Source organism: Rhagoletis zephyria, unplaced genomic scaffold (genome assembly GCF_001687245.7).
Source record: "Rhagoletis zephyria isolate East Lansing unplaced genomic scaffold, Rhagoletis_zephyria_1.1 Rzeph_scaffold_03600, whole genome shotgun sequence".
Taxonomy (NCBI): domain Eukaryota; kingdom Metazoa; phylum Arthropoda; class Insecta; order Diptera; family Tephritidae; genus Rhagoletis; species Rhagoletis zephyria.
Genome location: NW_016160683.1, coordinates 1 through 19,310, shown reverse-complemented (window position 1 = coordinate 19,310; position 19,310 = coordinate 1). Strand labels below are relative to the sequence as shown.

At 34.9% G+C, this 19,310-nt stretch overlaps 1 protein-coding gene across 1 annotated transcript in view; it reads right to left on the bottom strand.

Moving 5' to 3' along the window:
* Positions 1–13,707, bottom strand: part of LOC108369308 (neuronal acetylcholine receptor subunit alpha-7-like) — a gene marked incomplete at its 3' end in the record, with an annotated part of 44,493 nt that extends 30,786 nt beyond the window's left edge. Inside the window, exons 1-3 of the mRNA XM_017624399.1 lie at positions 13,591–13,707; positions 10,377–10,486; positions 830–1,010 (exon numbers count right to left, since the gene is read on the bottom strand). Coding sequence (XP_017479888.1) covers positions 830–1,010; positions 10,377–10,486; positions 13,591–13,707 — 408 coding nt within the window. The remainder of the gene's footprint in view (positions 1–829; positions 1,011–10,376; positions 10,487–13,590) is intronic.
* Between the last annotated feature and the right edge of the window lie 5,603 nt (positions 13,708–19,310).

The following is a 19,310-nucleotide window of genomic DNA, read 5'->3' as shown; positions in this document are numbered from 1 at the left end:
GTATTGGAACAAAGGCCCAAATTAAGCATAAGCGCATCATGTAAGGCAACCTGTGAATCACAGTGGTTGGTCAATATTAGTTTGGGGTTGTATTTCAAAAATGTTGTTGATCCGTTTGTACGTATTATGCGTAAGGAACAGTATCTGTTCATATTTCAACAAAATTTGCAAGATGTAGTCGAAAAAATTAGAGTTTCTGCTGAAAAAGCAACCAAAACACACTGCACATATTCGCAAAGACTGGAACAAAAGCAGAAATTTGCTAATTTGAAATGACCTCCACAATCCGAGGACATGAATCTCATCGAGAATTTGACGAAATCAACTAAAAGCGCATCTTACTAAGTATCCAAGTCCGTCCAATGGAGTACATGAGCTGTGAAAGCAAACCAAGGATATATGGGAGGCTATACCTCCAGAATTTTTACAGACATGCACATTAACAAATGAATGAATGAATGTCGTTAGAACTTGGAAAGATAGCGACAGCTGAAAGAAAAGTGTTACTCCATGATACAGTTTTGCTCGTCACTGTAGATACGTATGTCTGTATTTGCTTTTGAAACCAAGCGTTTGTATGGGTATATCGCTTTGTTGATTTTCATTTTTTTTTGTTACTTTTTATGCTGGCGTTTATTTTTTTGCTAGTATTTGTGGGCAGATTGCTCCCACTTTTTCTATTCAATTTTTTATTTCTCGACACCACTCATGGCGCAATAAACAAAAAAAATAATTAAAAAACATAATAATTATTTTTTCCGAAGAACGTTTAATTTGAATGCAAATATTTTGTTGTATGTATTTATAAGCAAATTCCTATTTCGCCTACCTGAAAGCCATCATATGTCCATGAACCGAATTTCATCTCACAGCGTTGATCATCGAATGGAAACCATGTGATGTCGATTTTACAGGTGGATTTGAAAATACCGGGCGGCACATAAAGACACGAGCCATTATTCCTTACCACAACGTTGGTCGCGTAGGTGCCATCGAAGCCTTCGTCCGCACTGCAGGTAAAGAAAGGAGAGAGAAACGATTATAAATGTAAGTTGTGTTGAGAGCTTCATTTCAAAAAATTTACTGTTGAACCGCAAAATAAATTAATAGACAATTGGAGATGCATCCATATATATGTATGTATGTTTTATCAAATACAATTTAGTTATAAGTAAAAAGCAAAATAATGGGTTGCTATCCGGCTAGGAAACTGTTCCAAAGTATGTTTATTGAGCTCCAAGTCTCACGACGGTTTATTTTAATTTAGTGGTCAGATTTTGTTAGTGAAAAATTTCGTCAAACCCACCTAAACAGGAGACTCTCCATCGACCAGATAAAAAGGAGCAGTGGGCTTTCATTTTCCAATCTGTTGTTTCCACTGCAGAAGAGGCTACGCGAGCGACAGTTGAGCGATACGAGAGGCTTAAAGTCAGGAATGCGAAGAGCTTGCGATGCTGGAAAACATTAAAAAAAGCACCAATTAAATGGTTTCAACACCGGGGCTGGTTCGTGTAGAGGCAGAGAGGGAAATCAGATGGAGATTTATCGAAGAAAAAGAAGAGATAATGTTTGGTGCTCTCCAGCTCTCCCTCGTCTCAGCAACTGCGACAAAAATCGTTGCTGGGTTATTCTAACTTTTTTCCGTGTCGCCCATCAAACAGTGTCCGGTTATATTACCCCGACTAGTAATCTGAGAGAGGAGCGGTCTAACGACGCTCCATTGAAAAGACTATTCGACCTGGCATCTATGGATGGACAATGAAAGAAAGGGCACTCACGAACACGATGGAAGGACGAACTGGAGCAACCGCCTCTTTTTGATCCTTTTTTGAAGAACTTCGAAATAGAGTAATTCTAAATCACCGAAAAAGCAAAATCTCGATGAATAAATAAAACTGTATCAAAATCGATTTTCCTTAGAGTAAATAAAAACTTTGTGTTATTTGCATAGGTAAAGTCTTTTTTAAATTTAAACTTTATTCCACATTTTCTACTGCTTTCGAGTTTTCTCTGTACGTCCGCTTTTTGTGGTGTAATCAAGTTGAGAAAGTTAAACAAAGAATGCTGTATGGAGTAGCAAAAAACAAAGAACGTATTGACGATACAAATGCGTATTTGGTTTGTCGAGATTGTAGAACTCACTGTGCTGTTAAATGGCGATGGAAGAAAAAAAACTGAATTAAATAGAAATCTTTTATAAATAGTCGAAGAGTTGCGGAATTAAAACTTACTGAAATAATGCAATCTAATGGTGTGCTAGAAATACGAATGCGAAAGGCAATATGATATGAATAAGGCAATGAGTGTGAATATAAATCTTAATAAGAAAATATAGAAACGTTTTTGTCGGATGAAGAAGTTGGGAAGAAGCTTATTTTGCTGAATTACTAAAATTGGTTTTGAATAAACTTGGTAGTGATTACATAGAAACATGGATCGAAAATCATTTTCGGACTGGCAGCAGATGAATATATGTGCATATATATTTATTAGGGTGGTCCGTAAAAATATCAACCTACAATAAAACGACATTTACGAAAATTTCATAATTAAAAAGAAATATTTTAAAAAATTTAATTTTTTTTAATCACAAAAATTGGGACAAAATTGGCATTGACCAGCTACAACGCAGCGAGTTTATGAATGTACATGAATAAGTTTCAGTAATATGTCTTATAAGATTTCAAGCCAAGATTTTGTCGACTAAAAAAGCTTAAATAAAAAGTAGTATTTTTAAGGCTCACCCTAATATGTATACGCTTATATAAATACCAAAATTTCAAGATTCTCAAAGAATTAGGTATATACATATATGTATGTGCCCTTTTGGAATGAAGTTTCATTATTCTGAATATTTTTTGCATACCTCCATTTGTTTGTCTGAAGAAGTGGGTGCCAAACGAGCGAATGAATGAATAAACGAATGAATAGTTAGAAGCGAAGGAAACTGAAATGAAATGACATCGCTCCAGGCAACTTCAGCTGCTTCAACTGACAACAATAACTACAATAATATCAAATAACTAAACGCACAATAGTTACGAAGAACAGCAATAAAAGCAACCAACCAAAATAGAAAAAATACAAAAAAAAAATACCAAAGCTAGTTGAAAACTACAAGTTACGAGTTTGTTGACAACAATAAAAAGAGAATGGAAATAATATTCACGACGAAGGTAGGTAGAGTGCTCATGAAGTGCAGAGACAAGGCAAAAGTAATAACAACAGGAAGTTCATTTAATGCGACCGACGACAGAGCGAAACGTGAGTGACATGCAGAAAAGTGTGTAAGTGAAAAGTGCCGTTGTGTTTGAGTGCATACATGTGCACGCGTGTACATGGCATGCAAGTGAGGCATATTTGTTTAAGAAAGTCAAGGTTTGCAAAACTTAACATTAAACAAAAAAGAAAAAAAAAAAACAAATACGAAAATGACAAAAAAGTAGCAAAAGCGTAAATGGCTTTAGGCGGTGAAAATGCCGCGCCAAAAGTTATGTGCTGCAAAAGTGTGGCGCGAATCGCAGCAGCAACTTGATGGGGTTGAGAAAGACATTTATCAACATGGCGCAATGAGTGCTAATTTGGAGAGCTATTCATTTATTATGCCAAGTACATGAATGGGGAAAGACAAAAACATTTGCAAAAGAATATTATATTCATAAAAAAAACTTGATTCATGGGGAAAGTGTCAGTCCCCAACAAAGTAGGCAGTAGGCCTTCATACATACATATATGTATGTACATAGGAATATGCACATAGATGTTGCCTTGAAGTAATGCTACCGCCAGCTTCAAGTGCTTTCGCTGCGAGTTTGCTCTTATGATTGAAGTGGAAAATATTTTTTATGTTTAAACATAGTTGTAAGCATTTGGGTGATTTACTAAGATTCGAAAACTGGAAATCATTAGAGTCGAATGATATTGACACGATTTTGATTGATATTGAACGATTTGGCACTCTTAAAATTTATTTGATTTTTTTTTTTAGTTAGAAGGAGATTAATCGAAAGACACATTTGTGATTAGGGTTGCTACATCAACATCCATTTAATGCAAGTTATTAAGTATCAAACAAAAATCTACTAAGTTCTTTAGGGGAAGTAAGTTTTTGGGGCATTTTATTTAGAATTTTTTTTAATAGAGTTACCACTTGTCGAAAAGATAAAATTAATTAAGTAAATAAAAATTGGAGACTATGAATGACAATCTGCAGTGGAATTCTGACAATCGTTACGCAAAATTTTCATCGCCGAATTTCTCTAAATGAAAAGCAGTGCAGCCTAAAGGTAAGCAATATGCAAAACTAATAGATGTAATGTGTAATCAGCGGAACCTGGCAGCATGAGGGCCATGTACCTAGATATTGCCTGCTGTTAGGCGCCCCTGCCGAGTAAAATTTTAAAATTTAATTTTCCATCGAACTTGTGGGCGAAGTGCCTAAGAAAGCTGATTTAACTAAGGTTGACCCACCCATGAGTCGATTTCTTTCAGCCTTGCTGCCACCTCTCGTCCAATAGATGGTTTCAAGTCGTCATCGCTTGGGCACAAATCGGTATCGGAGTATTGACCGCTAAACAGAGTACTAATTTCTAAGATAATCTGCGTGATAAACAAACTTATTGCCTTAATAATTCATTTTTAGCAAGGCTTATTTGTTCACTTCAGATTTTTGACCATTGAATCGAAAGCGATCTCAATAATGCCCGAGGGAACTTACACTGAACCGAACGTTGCCACAATTACAGTTACTTCGTACCCATTTGCTACCATGTCCTAAAACAGTTGGTTCATTGTTAAGGATAGCTCATAGAATCTCATCGACGATACTTCTGTGCAGCCTGTTCTTTTGCAAAAAAGTCAAGCTAAATACTAATGATGAACATCAATGGAAAAATAAATTACTTTTGAATAGACGAATGAAAATATACAATAATTTTTTGTACGAAATAGAAGCAGGAAATAATGTTACTCATATGCCACATCGTACTTGGCCACAATCGTACATCCTCGTACATGGCGTATGAGTAACATTTTCCATGCTAAATTTAAATTTTTTTATATTTTTTTTTGTATTTTTAGCGTAATTTAGGGCATGTCAGTGTAGCAAAGCCGAGTAGTGGTAAATTTTTAAATCAGCTCGAAATCGTTTGAAATCTCTAATTATACATATGCACCAGGAATATCGTTAAATTCTTATGGCGTAACGTCTTACTTATAAGAAATAAATTGTTTTAAACGCTTTCTTATGAAAAACCAAAATTTAATTACCGACTATCTGGCACTGCAAATATATATTTACGCGAAAAACTGCAGTGCTGATACTGACTTGCCTCCAGAAGAACGATGATTTATGGACAATAAAAACAATGGTGGCAATGTACCACGGCCCTGTGCCATATGCAGAACAAACAAAAAGGTGTGGAACATAATCGAAAAAAAAACGCTAAAACTAAATCGAAATGGTAATCGAAAAAGGCTCGAAGCACATTCACGCAGATACAAAAAAACAAACTGCACATCCAGTGAAAATATTTAATGCAGATTTTTTTTTTTTTTTTTTTTTATGCAGAAATGTTTCTAGAGCATATGTATAAAAAAAGTACATAAGTACATATGTATATAAAAGCGAATGGAGCTACTGCAAGTGGCAAAATAAGAGCGCTGTAGGATGCTTTTGTATAAATGCGCACAGAGGACTATGAATTGCGAGATGTGTATGTGGGTGTGCGCGCATAGGGCGGATTAAAGCAATTTATGTCGCTGTAAGCGCTCCAGTGATTTAACAACGCCCTACCACTTTTTACTTCGCATTAAATGTGTGGATTAACACGACAACAGTCATGCTGATATTCATGCATATAAACGAACATGGATACATAGTTAGGTATGTATGCACGTATCACATTTTCATGTTTGTATGCGTCAAGCAATGTTGCCACACATGGGCTTTTCCTACCAAAGCTGTATCAAAGCTGTGGCCGTTGCCGTATTAACAAGTATTTGTATATTTATATACTATACATACGTATGTATGTATGTAGTATGCACGCAAAATAATGCTAAACAATATGCGTAATTAATGTCGGTGTTGGCTTAAAGTTTTCAATGAAATATTAATTAAAATGCGTTTGCTATTTATTTTGTATGTGCAGGCGTATGTTCCTATACATATATGCATATTTAGTATATGCAAATGTAACAGCTGGTGGTGGAATGAACTCCACTGGTGTTGAACTAGTGCACTTGTATTCATTTTATAACCAATTTTAACCCTGCATAACCATTGATATTTTTTATATGTTATACCCAATGTTAGCCGCATCGACTACCATGGTTTCAAATATAATTTTTTAAGGTGCAGTATAGTATATTAGCTGCGTTTACTTCCACTGCAAATGATTTGGTGCACTTAACCGAAATGTGCAGCAAAGCGGAAAAACCAAAACTGCGATTTGTTTTGTTTTAGATTTAAAATTTTTTTCAACACTGTTTTTCAAGATTTTCTTTTTGTATTTAATGTGCCTCTTCAACACTAGTCGCTATGGGGGCATTATTATTTTGTTTTTGGTCTTCATTACCACTACTGATTGCAAATGACGGTATATCGCACATGAAGCAAAATTTTGGCAAAATTGTGTACGCAAGCGGAAAGTGCACCTAAGGGAATGGGCAGTTAAACGGAATATACTGTACCACTAAAAGTTCTAAAAGTGGTTTATTATGAAACTGTTATAATTTTTTTTGTTTTTATTTTTTGAATTGAAAACTACCTAAACAGTTTGTGTTTTATTTGTGTAAATAATGACTAACACTTACTTTATTTTCTTTTTTTTTGTAAATTTCCATTGTACATATTGCACTCGTACGTTTTTCCAAACATTGTTGAGCGCTAGGCAACTGGTCATCACATTTAGATATACCAATATCTACTAATGCAAAGCCAGAATATTTTTAAAAAATAGTGAACTTGTACAAATAAAATTTTTAACTTGTGACTAAGTAAATACACATTTTTAAACAGTTTAAGAGCCAATTAAAAATTTTACTACTTTCAAAATTTAATTACAAAATTAATTTTAATACCAAAAATGGTTTGCTTTTATTTGCACGTTATGTACGCAAAATTACATGTTTGTATGTGTATACGTGCCTATGCATGAATAACTTTTTGCACAGATAATTATTTTGCATGCGCATTTGGTTGCGCATGTAAACATAGATTTAAGCAATGCGCCATTTAATTTCACCATTTCTAATTTTTTTTAAATCAAAAATATTTGTTTTTGTCGTTCATTGGCTGTATAACTATAGGGGTATTCTCTATCCGTTACATATTGCCTAGCCTGGTACATAGATAGCATAAATAGCATTATTGGATATTTTTGTTGTTGTTTGAACACATGTAACAACATCAATATTATTCAATCTTGCTATTTATGCTATCTATGCAACTTGCTAAACAGTATGCCATGGATCGAGAATACCCCTTATGCACTATCTCTGCATGTATGTACATATATGTATATCGCTACCTAAGTGTGAAAAGGTGCTAAGTCCATTTTTTGCAATTGCTTAGGAGAGGCGAAAAAACAATGTAGTTTCGCATCATCTGTTATTCTGCATCAAAAAGTAAATTTTGGAAAAAGTGGACTTGGCACATTTTCACCCGTAGGTAGCGATATGTATGGTATCATCTATTGAAATAATTAGCGATAGCGTTCAAATTAATATTTTAATTATACGCCACAAACTCTACCTTAATTTGAATTGAACAAAAATACACGAACATACATACATAGGTATTTACTTGTCCGTATATGTTAATTCTAAACTAACACTATGCTGATTAAGATTAAATTTTCACGTTGAAATAAATACATATATGCGTATGTAGTATATTAGGCCGCACCAGAAAAAAAGTTCGCCAAGAAAAGTTAGGAATGCTAATCCCGAAATCCCGGCCTTGTTTAGGTCCAATAAATCCCGGGATTCTTGGCAAATCGGGACTTATAATTTGCACTGATGACAATGATGAAAAGTCATTTTCTTGACTACTGTTGGCTATATTTCTGTTTTTTTATTTAATAAATGATATTTTTTTGTTTTTCACTCTGACGTCAGTAACCCAAAAATGATTCAAAAAATTCAGTTAAATGTGCTTAGAGAAGAAGTATGGGTATCAACTTAAAGAGGAAATTTTGTAGAATTTAATCAGATTAAATATTTTGGTACATAAGGACTAGTAAATATTGAAAATGTTCTTTTAAAATTTTATGCTTGAAATTTCGCAATATTAACTTTTGAAAAAATTATATGTTAAAGACTTATAAAAACTCGATAACATCCTCGAATTTCGTCCTACTAACTTTATTAGCTAAAAAATTACCTATTCGTCCTTGTGAATCCAAAAAATTTTAATTTTTTAAATTCTAGAGAAATCTCCTCTTTTATTTGGTACGCATATTTTTATTCTACATTGAATTGAATTTTTGGAATTAACCATATCTTTGAAACAACAAATAGAACTTGACGTCAGAGAGGAAAAATTAAAACGCCACTTTAAACAAAAAAAGTAGGTTTCAAACCCATTTATTTATTATTTATTTTATGGTAGGAGGGATAGAAGCAATTTTTTAGATTTAAGTTGTTGAAAAGTAATGAATATCTAAGTCCCGGGACTATTCCCGGAATGCCGGGAATGTGATAACCACATCTCGAAAATCCCGGTATCATAAAAAGCGGATAAGTAACACCCCTAACATATACCGAGGTATATGAATTCATTTCATTTATCATTCACGTTCGGCATGGCGTATGAGCAACATAGAAAAAGGGTTTTTAAAATTTTCTTCTATAGGTCGGGCATCTTACCCACGGTGTGTCGTGATCAGTGGTATTTCAGGCTATATTTGTGCACCGCTGAATTAAAATATACCGAATGTGAATAAATAGAAGATTACGGCCAATAATAATTTAAACCCTTTTTGCGACGCCATTTTATTTGTGGTGTATTTTATTCTCCTCTTCTCCCAACGTTTAAAGCATAAATATTTTTAGATCCCAAGGGACCCACTTGAATGTTTGTTGATAAAAAAGGGTAAGAGCAGATATTTTATGAAAACGCTTTTGTAAGCAAACTTATTTTCGGCTGTGTTTAAATTTGTGTAGGTCTTAAAATCCTGATGATGCGTGGAAAATTTACACAGGAGGTAAATTCCAAAATACTTTCAATAAATTCGTTAATAATGTCGACTAACAGTATTCATTTATAATTCACCCCGAAAATTTGCATTATTAAAAAAAAAAAAAATTAAAACGACCTAAATATTTTAGCCTTCCAAAAACGCAAACACAAACGTACTAAGGTCAAATCACAAAAGATGTAATAAGTTGTAAAATATAAATGAGGGCATTAAAAATTAAAGAAAGCTTATTGAGAAATTTTACGTAGAAGCGATTGGCTTAAAAAAATAAAAACGTTATTTAAAATCGTAGCATATGAAAAGTTTCACAACAAAGAGCTTCAGTTTTCTATAAATTCCAAGATAATTTAAATAAATTCGTTAATAACATCGACTAACAGCATTAATTTTTAATTCACATTTAAATTTGCATTATTAAAAAAAAAAATTAAAATGACCTAAATATTTTAGCCTTCTAAAAACGCAAACACAAACGTACTAAGGTCAAGTCGCAAAAGATGTAATAAGTAAATAGTAAAATATAAATGAAGGCATTAAAAATTAAAGAAAGCTTATTGAGAAACTTGCTGCACTGGCCGACTAACCGGCTTTGATTGCCGTGAACCTTGGGCCAGCTCGAGGCAAAAAATAAAATATGCTTGCAGTGCAAACATCTACTTGTGTGTGTGTGTGTGTGTGTGTAAATGCAGCACACAGCGGATTAGTTGTGAATGCGCCCCAGGGAGCAGACTTTGCTGTTGCCGGTGCTGGTGAGTTCAAATGCTTTTTTTTATTGGCTGTTGCTTAGGTGAGGACGCAATGTAAATTGCTGCAATTAAACTCGTGTACCAGCGAAAATGGTTGGACAAAACCAATGGAGATAGTGCAATAAAGACGTATATCTTTTTTTGGGAAAATTTCAAGGTTATTCGTTTAATATTCATTGTGTAACGGAGTGATTTTAAATGATTAAATTGTGTAGTGTGAACAGACCTAAATAAAAAATGCTTTGAGGTATGACATCAAAATATACTTCAATAATTGCGGATAATTATCTTTGCAATATTTTATACACAAATTTCTATACTTAGATATGTACATTCGACAATACCAGTCGATTTGTATATCTGGTTCAATCCGATAAAGTTCCATATATGTAAATTGTGAACTTCTACACTTAAAAACTCCACTCACCTGTTGTACATGAGCACGTCGGGCTTCCACAGTCTGTGTGGAGGAATTCGGAGATCTCTCACGCCACCATATTCGCTTGAGTTCCAACGCAAATTCATGTCGTTCCACTCCTATATAAAAAAGTAAAAGTTGTAGTTGAGTGTGGTGTAGTAGAGCGTGATTTTTGGGAACATATAATATTTTTATGTAATTAGCCTTTTTCCGCTATATTTTAATTGATTCGGTAATATGACAAAAGTTCTCTACGATATTAACGTATATTTTCATTACGTTACCAAACAGAGCTTACGACTAACTGCTGTGAAAGAAAATTTCCTAAATATATGTACAGTGATTAGTTTAAACAGCCTTCCGAACAAAGTACGAGTAATAAAGTTAGTAAAGAATCACCGCAAAATGATCATTTGACAAAATGGTAGCCAAAAGTTTTTAAGACGATGTTAAGTCACAATGAATGAATACCTATTAGACAGGCACCTATCAGGACTACTGGAAATTGGAAGAGTTTATGCTTGGTCGGCTTAAGTGACTTCTTTACCCAACTACGGCTGGTAAACCGAAGGAAGGATGTTGAAACTTTCCAGTAAAAGACCGTCTGTCCGAAAACAGTGCGAAAGTTTTCACAGGAATAGCAGAAAATTAAGCAATTCTAATAGGGAAGTATCCGCAGGCATTCTTCGACCAGTTTCTATCGCACCACAAGCGATCCTAAAGTCCTGATTGCTGCTTTTCTGTCGGAGTAGGTTAGGTTAGGCTAATGTAATAGTCAGTTCAAAAGACCAACTTACTTATACCTTGCATGTCCATTGAGATACCACTGAAACCTCAGTGCTTATTTTTCATGGAACCGTCTTAAAGCTCTTATGAAGCGTAGATTGGTTTTATTCCTACACCGGATAATTCTGAATGAGAGATAAATGAGTGTTTGCCTAAAAAGCCCGCTCTGCTCTTAGCTAACGCTGAGCAACTGCAGATTAAGTGTTCCACTAATTCTTAATATTTCTCGTCTTCTAAAACATTCATGGCAGACAATTCCAAACCTCGAAGAGTGCCTACTATAACCAGTTACACTAGTCATGACCCTAAAAATGTACTCTTTTGAAAGGCTGAGCAGTTCATTGATTTTTTGCTATCAATTTGCAGCCATAGAAACCTTGTTGTTATACAAGTGCCTTCATTTATACATGAACTATTGGCATCTTGAAAAATGGTATATCTAATCCTTAATTTGCAGGTTGCCATGGGTATCTCAAATTTATCCCTGCCTTCCATCAGTGGAAAATTGGTACCTTTTTCTGGCTAGCTCATCGGCCCTGCAATTTCCGTCAATACCTCTATAGCCCGGAATCCATATGGGACTGACGTTGAAGACCAAGGTAATATCTGTTAGAGCTGCCACGCTTCCTGAGCAACCTTTCATTTCAACATTACCGCATTCGTAGTTTTTGTTACCTTTTTATGGCTAGAAATTCTGCCTGATAAAAGCTGAAGTGGCTCGGAATTCGGAATTCTAATTCCTTAGAGGAAACTCTGTAGCCAACCGGTTTGTCTACTTTGGATCCATCCGTGCAGAAATTTAACTCTTTCCTCTACATTAGGTTTCCACGTAAGTTTTCTATCTAATACGAGTCCTTCGAAGGAAGCTCCACACTCTTGAAAATTAGCGGGGAGACTATAGAGAACATGTGTTTCCTTGCAAAGAGAATAACTTCCCAGACTCTCTGCCCAGTTTCTAAGCGTGACCATATTAGAGTGTACGGGTATTTAGACATTTGCCTTTAACGTCAATTGTCAGGTCGTCAGCATAAGTAGTGACGTGGAAACTGCAAAATCCAAATAGTGAGCCATTGCGCCTAAACTTAAATGAAGATTCAACGTTTTTTGATCAGTGTCCTACTACAATGAATTCCTCCGAAAGACGCTAAGCAACTCGTTGGAGAGACAACGACAAAAAATAATCGCTTCTGGTTTCCCCCCAGGTAAAAAGGTTGAATATGAAAGATTTTTAGTATAAATTATTTAAAAACCGTAAGTTTGTGTGTTTTATGAAAAAAAGTAATCTTTAGCGTGTTACCTTGTATTTGTGTTGCAAATCCTTTTCAAAGTGCAACAACTATACACACTTAGACGTAACACTAGGCTTTTATGCGCCACTATGGCGGCCTAATTTCGAACATTTTTTATTAATAGCTTGTTGTTGTGCTCGCTTAAATGCGATTTCATAAGTAAGTATGGTAAGTATGTTGCCAGAAGTAATCAAAAGGCATTTGGCGCAACCGCCAAATTATAAACAAATGCAAAACGGACAAAATAGGCTTCAAGCAACACATCGAAAGTTGGCGGTTAAAGAAAGCGAAACGAAAGTGGGGAGAGACCAAATGTGCTTGAAAGCGCGGTTCCACTGCACTCATATTCACTAATTTCGATTTCAAATATGGATTATTACACAACTAAACAATGGCGGCTCTTAATGGATGGGTGTTACTAACAAAAAAGCACTAATGGATTGTGAAACAGAGAGCAGAGTGAAAGGGTTTGCTGTAGTTAGAGTAGATGGAGCAACTTGGTCGAGGATTAAGCTTACGTTGATAAGCGCAACGCTGCATTAAAATCAGGAAATTTTCTCGCTCTGCTCCATGCTGAGGTGCTTTGGATTTTTTATTACTTTTTTTGATTAAATGGTGAACAGCGAGTAATTAAGTGCTGGGACTGAAAGCTAAGGAGCTGTGAAACGTGACGGTGGAACAAAACACCCAGTGTCGTAATTATAAGCACACCACATATTGACAAGTTTTAAAAATGTAGTTTTTGTTATAGTAGTAGTATAGTAGTAGTTATTGTAGTAAATCCAAGCGTTGAGATGTTTCCACCTAATCATCCACTTGACAGCTGATGCAAAAGGAATTAGTTAAGATTCCTAATCTTACCACGTGAATACCCATCGCACAGTGGCCTGTCAGACCTTCCACCAATAGCGAGAGGTAAGGCTTTGCAAGTATATGGAGCTCCTTAGATCGCCGCGGTCCACCGCAGGTCAGAACGATTTTGCAATTGCGCATGTGCTAATTTTAGCCCAGTGCTCGCTGGAGGGCAGAAGCGTCCCCAGCCGTTCTATACCCACTGATACCGTTTCAAGGGTGCCGGAACATCAGCCATGCGGTTAACCGCAATGCCATTGTGATCTGGCTCCCAAATCAGCCTCATTAGGAAGTACTCCGAAGCGTTTGGTGGAAAGTTCAGATATTCCCTTACCAATTTCCAGCGCACCATCATAACGTTTTGGGCCCTGATAGCTGTCTGGATTAGGTAAACATGAAGTTCTGGGAGCCATTTTGGAGGCGCAATAATCTGTTTTTTCTGGGACGAAATCGAAGCCCTCCCAAAATTTCAGAGTATCCAGATTTCGAGCCGGTTAACCACCCGGCAGTCCAGAGCCTAGGGGCAGTTCGTGCCGCATGGTTTTCAATGCCCCACTAATGCCAGTTAGGTCAAGCGGCTGCATGCGCTTCAGTTGCTTGGTAAGTGTAGCTCTCGCTAGCAAGTTCTACCAGGCAATGAATTACTTTGAACGAGGGACCTCACCTCCTACGAATAGCTCCACTGCAGCAGCATAAGGCAATCGACGCCTTTCTAGCCCTTTCTTCAATGTTGGGCTTCCATTGCAGCTTCCTTCCAGCACTTACGTTAGAATTTCGAAATTTTTAATTAATTTCTTAGAAAGATTTTCAGTATACAGTTTCGTAGCCTAACAAGTTTGAAGTAGCCCGGACTTACCGTTGATTGTTTGGAATTTTGTTTTCGTTGAAGCTGTTACTAATTTTCTCCAAAAAAAACGTAGAACACGCGCTGCAGGGAAGAAAATGCACAACACCGTCAGAAAAAAACATTCCAAAAATCAACGGTAAGTCCCAGCTACTTAAAAGCAGCACTTTATATACTAAAACTTATTGGGCTTTAAAGCCTAATAATCAGAATCTTTCTAAAAAATCTAATTAAAAAGGTCGACATTTTTACGAACATTTTTTGGATTTTTTTAATATAGCAAACAAACTCTTACACTTCGATATATGGTTTTTGTTAAAAAATTTACTACATTTTTATAAAAAAATATAACTAACTAATAGCAAAAAAATACGTGGTGCGCTTATAATTACGACACTGGGTGTATATATGAACGTATGCAGTCGTATTCGTATTTTGGACAATTGCAAAACTGGAAATATCAAATTAATTTTTTATCAAAAAAAAAAAAAAAATCTTAACGAGTATTAAATTCGAGCACACTTTGCACAGAAGGATGCTTTCTAATACGTTTGTCGTGTTGTTGTTATTCTTCTGCAGCGGCAAACAATTTCCTAGCAGCAGCGACAAAAAGAGGTTTCCAATTTCCGCAAAAAGCAATTTTGGCAAAGCAAATGAAACTTTGAAACGAGCAAACATCGTCGTCGAACACCAAATAAGCAGCGCGCTGTATGCAGAATAAAAGAAAGTCCGAAGAGACAAATTACAAGCAGGCACGGGCGGGGCCAGCGAATGGGAAAGCACAACCCCGTAAATTGGCAACCAGAAGCCAAGGGAGAGGAAAGCGCACCACTGCATTGTAAATTGTAAATGAAAGCAGCAAATCGTAGATGTGATGCAAGGCAAAGGATATGGGAAAATTTTCTCAAAGTATCCACAAATGAGCCAGCAAGCGCTGAGTAATTACATTGCGCCCAATTTTTGTATTTTCTAATGAAAAATGAGCATTTTGTGTTCACATTTTGTGTCGGATTGGCAACATACATGTGCCACATTCAGCAATTCATATTTGCTTATATGCAATTTGCACGCCACATAATTCCTGAATGAGTGATCGGTAATTGCAAGGCAAAGTGAAAAAGTGAAAGAATTCGAATTGGAGAAACGCTGCTGATGATTTGTTTGTTTTGTTGTTGTAAAAGTAATAAAGTAAATGGCATGAACAGGAAAAGCTTTTGTAAGCCGAGTAGAACAAAAGGCACATACATACATACATACATACATATGGACGTACATACATTGCCTAAGTGACAAACAATTAATGTCACTCTTACGCAACTCGCGCCGCAATCAGACATACATATAAATGCGGATAAGCGTGTAAAAGCAATTGAGCTGAGCGCAGTAATTGCGTTTCCATTTAAAAATTGCTTTAATCTAGATTTGTGCCACGTTAATCCGTATCACATGCGCGCGTTTGGTTGGAAAGGTGGGTGGGTGCGGGTAGGCAATGGCTCAACAGGAAACAAATTCAATTCCGTGTAATTGTCTAACAATTTGCAATTTGTCATTCTACATAAATGTGTTTACTAAGGCGAAAATGTGAGTACTTATGTTATAAATCCGGCATCATCATCAAATTTCGTTAAAAGCTGCTTAGGCTTCCATATAAGTATGTAAGTGAATTGCAGATTCGTAATAAGTGTAGCAGCACAAGTAGAAGTTTTTAGGGTTGATTTTATTTTTATTTTTTCTAGTAACACTTTCTTTGCTGAGTATTTTGAGTGTCATTCATTGTGACAAAAATGAAAGCGAACTCGAGCTTTGAACACCAAGGCAACAAAGTCTTTTGCTTTTGCTTTGGCTTTTCGGCTTTAGAGCGCTTTTTACTGCTTTGTTTCATTTAGCTGTCGTTCAGCTGCCAGTTTATCTGCAACTCAAATTCTATGGCATTTTTATACCCGTTGTTGCTGCCTTTGGAATTGTCAAAGTATATTGCTCATGGCCTTGTGTTAATTTTTAGGCAAATCCTCTGAGAGTTTTCTTTTTCGAGTTGTAAGGCGAATGAAATTTCATTGCAATTATGCTGAAACAATTTCCTGTAGGTGGTACCGTTTTATTAAGCAAAGATTTTTCGGATTATGGAATAACTTATTTCCTTCCTCTGCTGTAATACATCCTTAAAGGATTTTATTTCACGTTTTGCCTGCTCAGGTGATATGCTAGAAGTTACTTATTTTAGCCTGCAACATAAATTACAGGAGGCGTCAACCTATTAAGGATGTCAAAAAAACTAATCTTTTAATTAATCATATGATTAATCACAAGCAAAAAAAAAAATTAATTTCCATTAATTGCAAGTATTGTGAAATAATCGATTAATCGAATTTTTCAAGGCCCTTTTTTACAGTGGGTAATTAGTTTTGACAAGCGTTTCTTGCTGGCTGTAGCTCCAGCTTTTGAAAAAAAAGTGCTCAGCAGGCACTGAGGTACCAACTAAATGACAGTTTTCATTTCTGCCGTGCGTCCATGACATTCCGCTTTAGTTCTTGGACTTGACAATTTAAATAAAAACTCATTTCGTCTTGTGGGTGACCCAAATCATCATCTTTTCGCTTTCGTTTGTGTACAAGAGATTTATGAGAAGCCCAAAGATCGAACTAATTTTCTACTTATTCTAGTGACGACTCGCTACTCGTTTCCGCAAGATCATCTGGCATTTTATATCATTATGCAAGAACTTCATTACTGAGGCCAATGCTAACGGATCTTTGAGATTAATTTTTTTGAACCCCGGGGCGAGTAAAGTTGATGCAGCTATCAAAACCTAATGTTCGATGGATGAAAATATTTTTAAGATTATTTTAGAATTAATCGATTAATGAAACACAAAACTACGATACAATTAAATCGTAAATTTGGCAAAAATAATCGATTAATTTAATCAAAAGATTAATCGCTGCTGCCATCCCTAATACCGCTTATGGACTAACAGACAAACTGGNGCAAAAATAATCGATTAATTTAATCAAAAGATTAATCGCTGCTGCCATCCCTAATACCGCTTATGGACTAACAGACAAACTGGCCTAGCAAGATTTAAGTTTTATAATTTATTGAATTGCTTATACGAGTATTAGTGCGTTTTTCGTATGCCTTAGTTAACAGCGAATAAGTACTAAATTTTTTTTTAAATACTATATACACATCACTAGAGATCGGATTTGTATGCAAAAAAAAAAACATAAGCCTAACAATATGTGCCATCCCAACTATAAACAAAATACAGTTAGCGTCAGAAATATGCATACACCGACGTTTTGACGATTTTATTTATTTATGTTTTCCATTCCAAATTTTTCTTATTTTTTTATAAAAATATAATTCATTCAACAGCAAAAGCCACAAGAATCAATGCTTGTATTTCATACAGAACTCGGGGGAAAATGCAAGAAATACCAAACAATTTTCATCAAAATGTAAAATTTTTCAACTCGATTACTTAGACAAGTGTTTTTAGAGAAATAAAATGCAAATTTCAAGTCGGTAAAAATTGCGAATTTTCTTTCTTATAACGCATGAACAAATCTATTTTTATATGGAAGAAAATGCGCAATAAGTGCGACAAAAAAAATCTCAAAAACCAACGAAACGGGCTACAAAATTGAATTAAAAAAATTTAAATTTTGAAGAAAAATTTTTGATTTTTTCCCCGAGTCCTGTTGATTGAACTATATTTTTAGAAGATTTGGAGCAAATAAACTCGGTTAGCGTGGAAGAATCGACTGAATGCACCAATGTATGGATGTGATTTCAGCAGTAACAGTTACAACTTTTATTAAAAAAAATCACTTTTTAATAATTATTTTTTGACTTTTATTTTATTACTCCTTAAATAACAGTTTTTTTTCGGATTTCTATTTTATAAATCCAAAATAACAATAATTTTGGATTTTTATCTAAAAAATCTGCAAATAACAGTTAGTTTTGATTTTTTAATTATATATCTTAGATAACAGTACTGAAGACTTTTATTTATAAAAGTCATCAATATAAATCCGTCACTGACTTTTATTTTTAAAATCATACATATAAAAGTCATTTGTATAAGTCCTAGTTAATTTTGGTTCTCCAACATCTTCTTAACTGCGAAAAATTATAATGACATTTATTTGTATGATTTAAAAAATGAAAGTCGGTGATTCATTTTTATTGATGACTTTTATAAATAAAAGTCTTCAATAACTGTTATCTAAGAAATATAATATAAAAAACAAAAATAGCTTTTATGTACAAATTATTATTTTTATAAAAATCAAAAATAATTGTTATTTTGGATTTGTAAAATAAAAATCAAAAATAATTGTTATTTTTTTTTAATTTTGCATAAAAATTACAAATAAAAATTTATTTTCAAATTTGATTCTCGATGAAAAAGGAAATCGATTGGTATGTATCATTTAGTTGTAGAACATTTCCTTGATAGTGAATTTTTCAATGACAGTTTTCATCAATAACTATTTTGTTCGGTTTTTTGGATTTGAGAACATTCAAGAATTACATTGAGAAACCCATCCTACGTACAAAAGAGTCGCTGCAACACCAAACGAACTCACCATCAGATACTTACATACATATATTCAATTTTGAAACTACACTAATAAATACTAGAAGGAGTACTATCATTTCCGAAAGACAGACGAATTTATAAGCAAAATGTCATGTGAACGCAATTATTTGAGACCACAGCTGCTTATCGCAACGGCAAAAAAATAACCAAAGGCGGAAAGTAGAAGATAAATATTTTGAGTATTGCAGTAGGGAGAGCTCATCTTTAAAAAAATAAATAAATAAGAGAAAGAAAGAGATATCCACTTTGCGCTTCTATCCCCCTTTAATAAACTTTAGCACTTAAATTGTCGCGCGGGGCCGTCACTTCTTTTGGCGTTGTTCCGCAACTCGCCCGGAATTTCTGTTTATTTGCTATGTGGCTGCAAGTTCAACCAAAATTGCTGTTGACATTATTCCCTGGACAGACAATTTTCCTGCGCTAAAGACTAATGCGTCTCTAATCGAACTCAAAGATGCGGTAGCAGTGGCAATAAATATTACTGATTTAAATAACATTTGTGTTCCAGCTGGCATGATGCCAGATTGTGGGTAATTTCCCTATTTGAGGGATATTTTGCATCA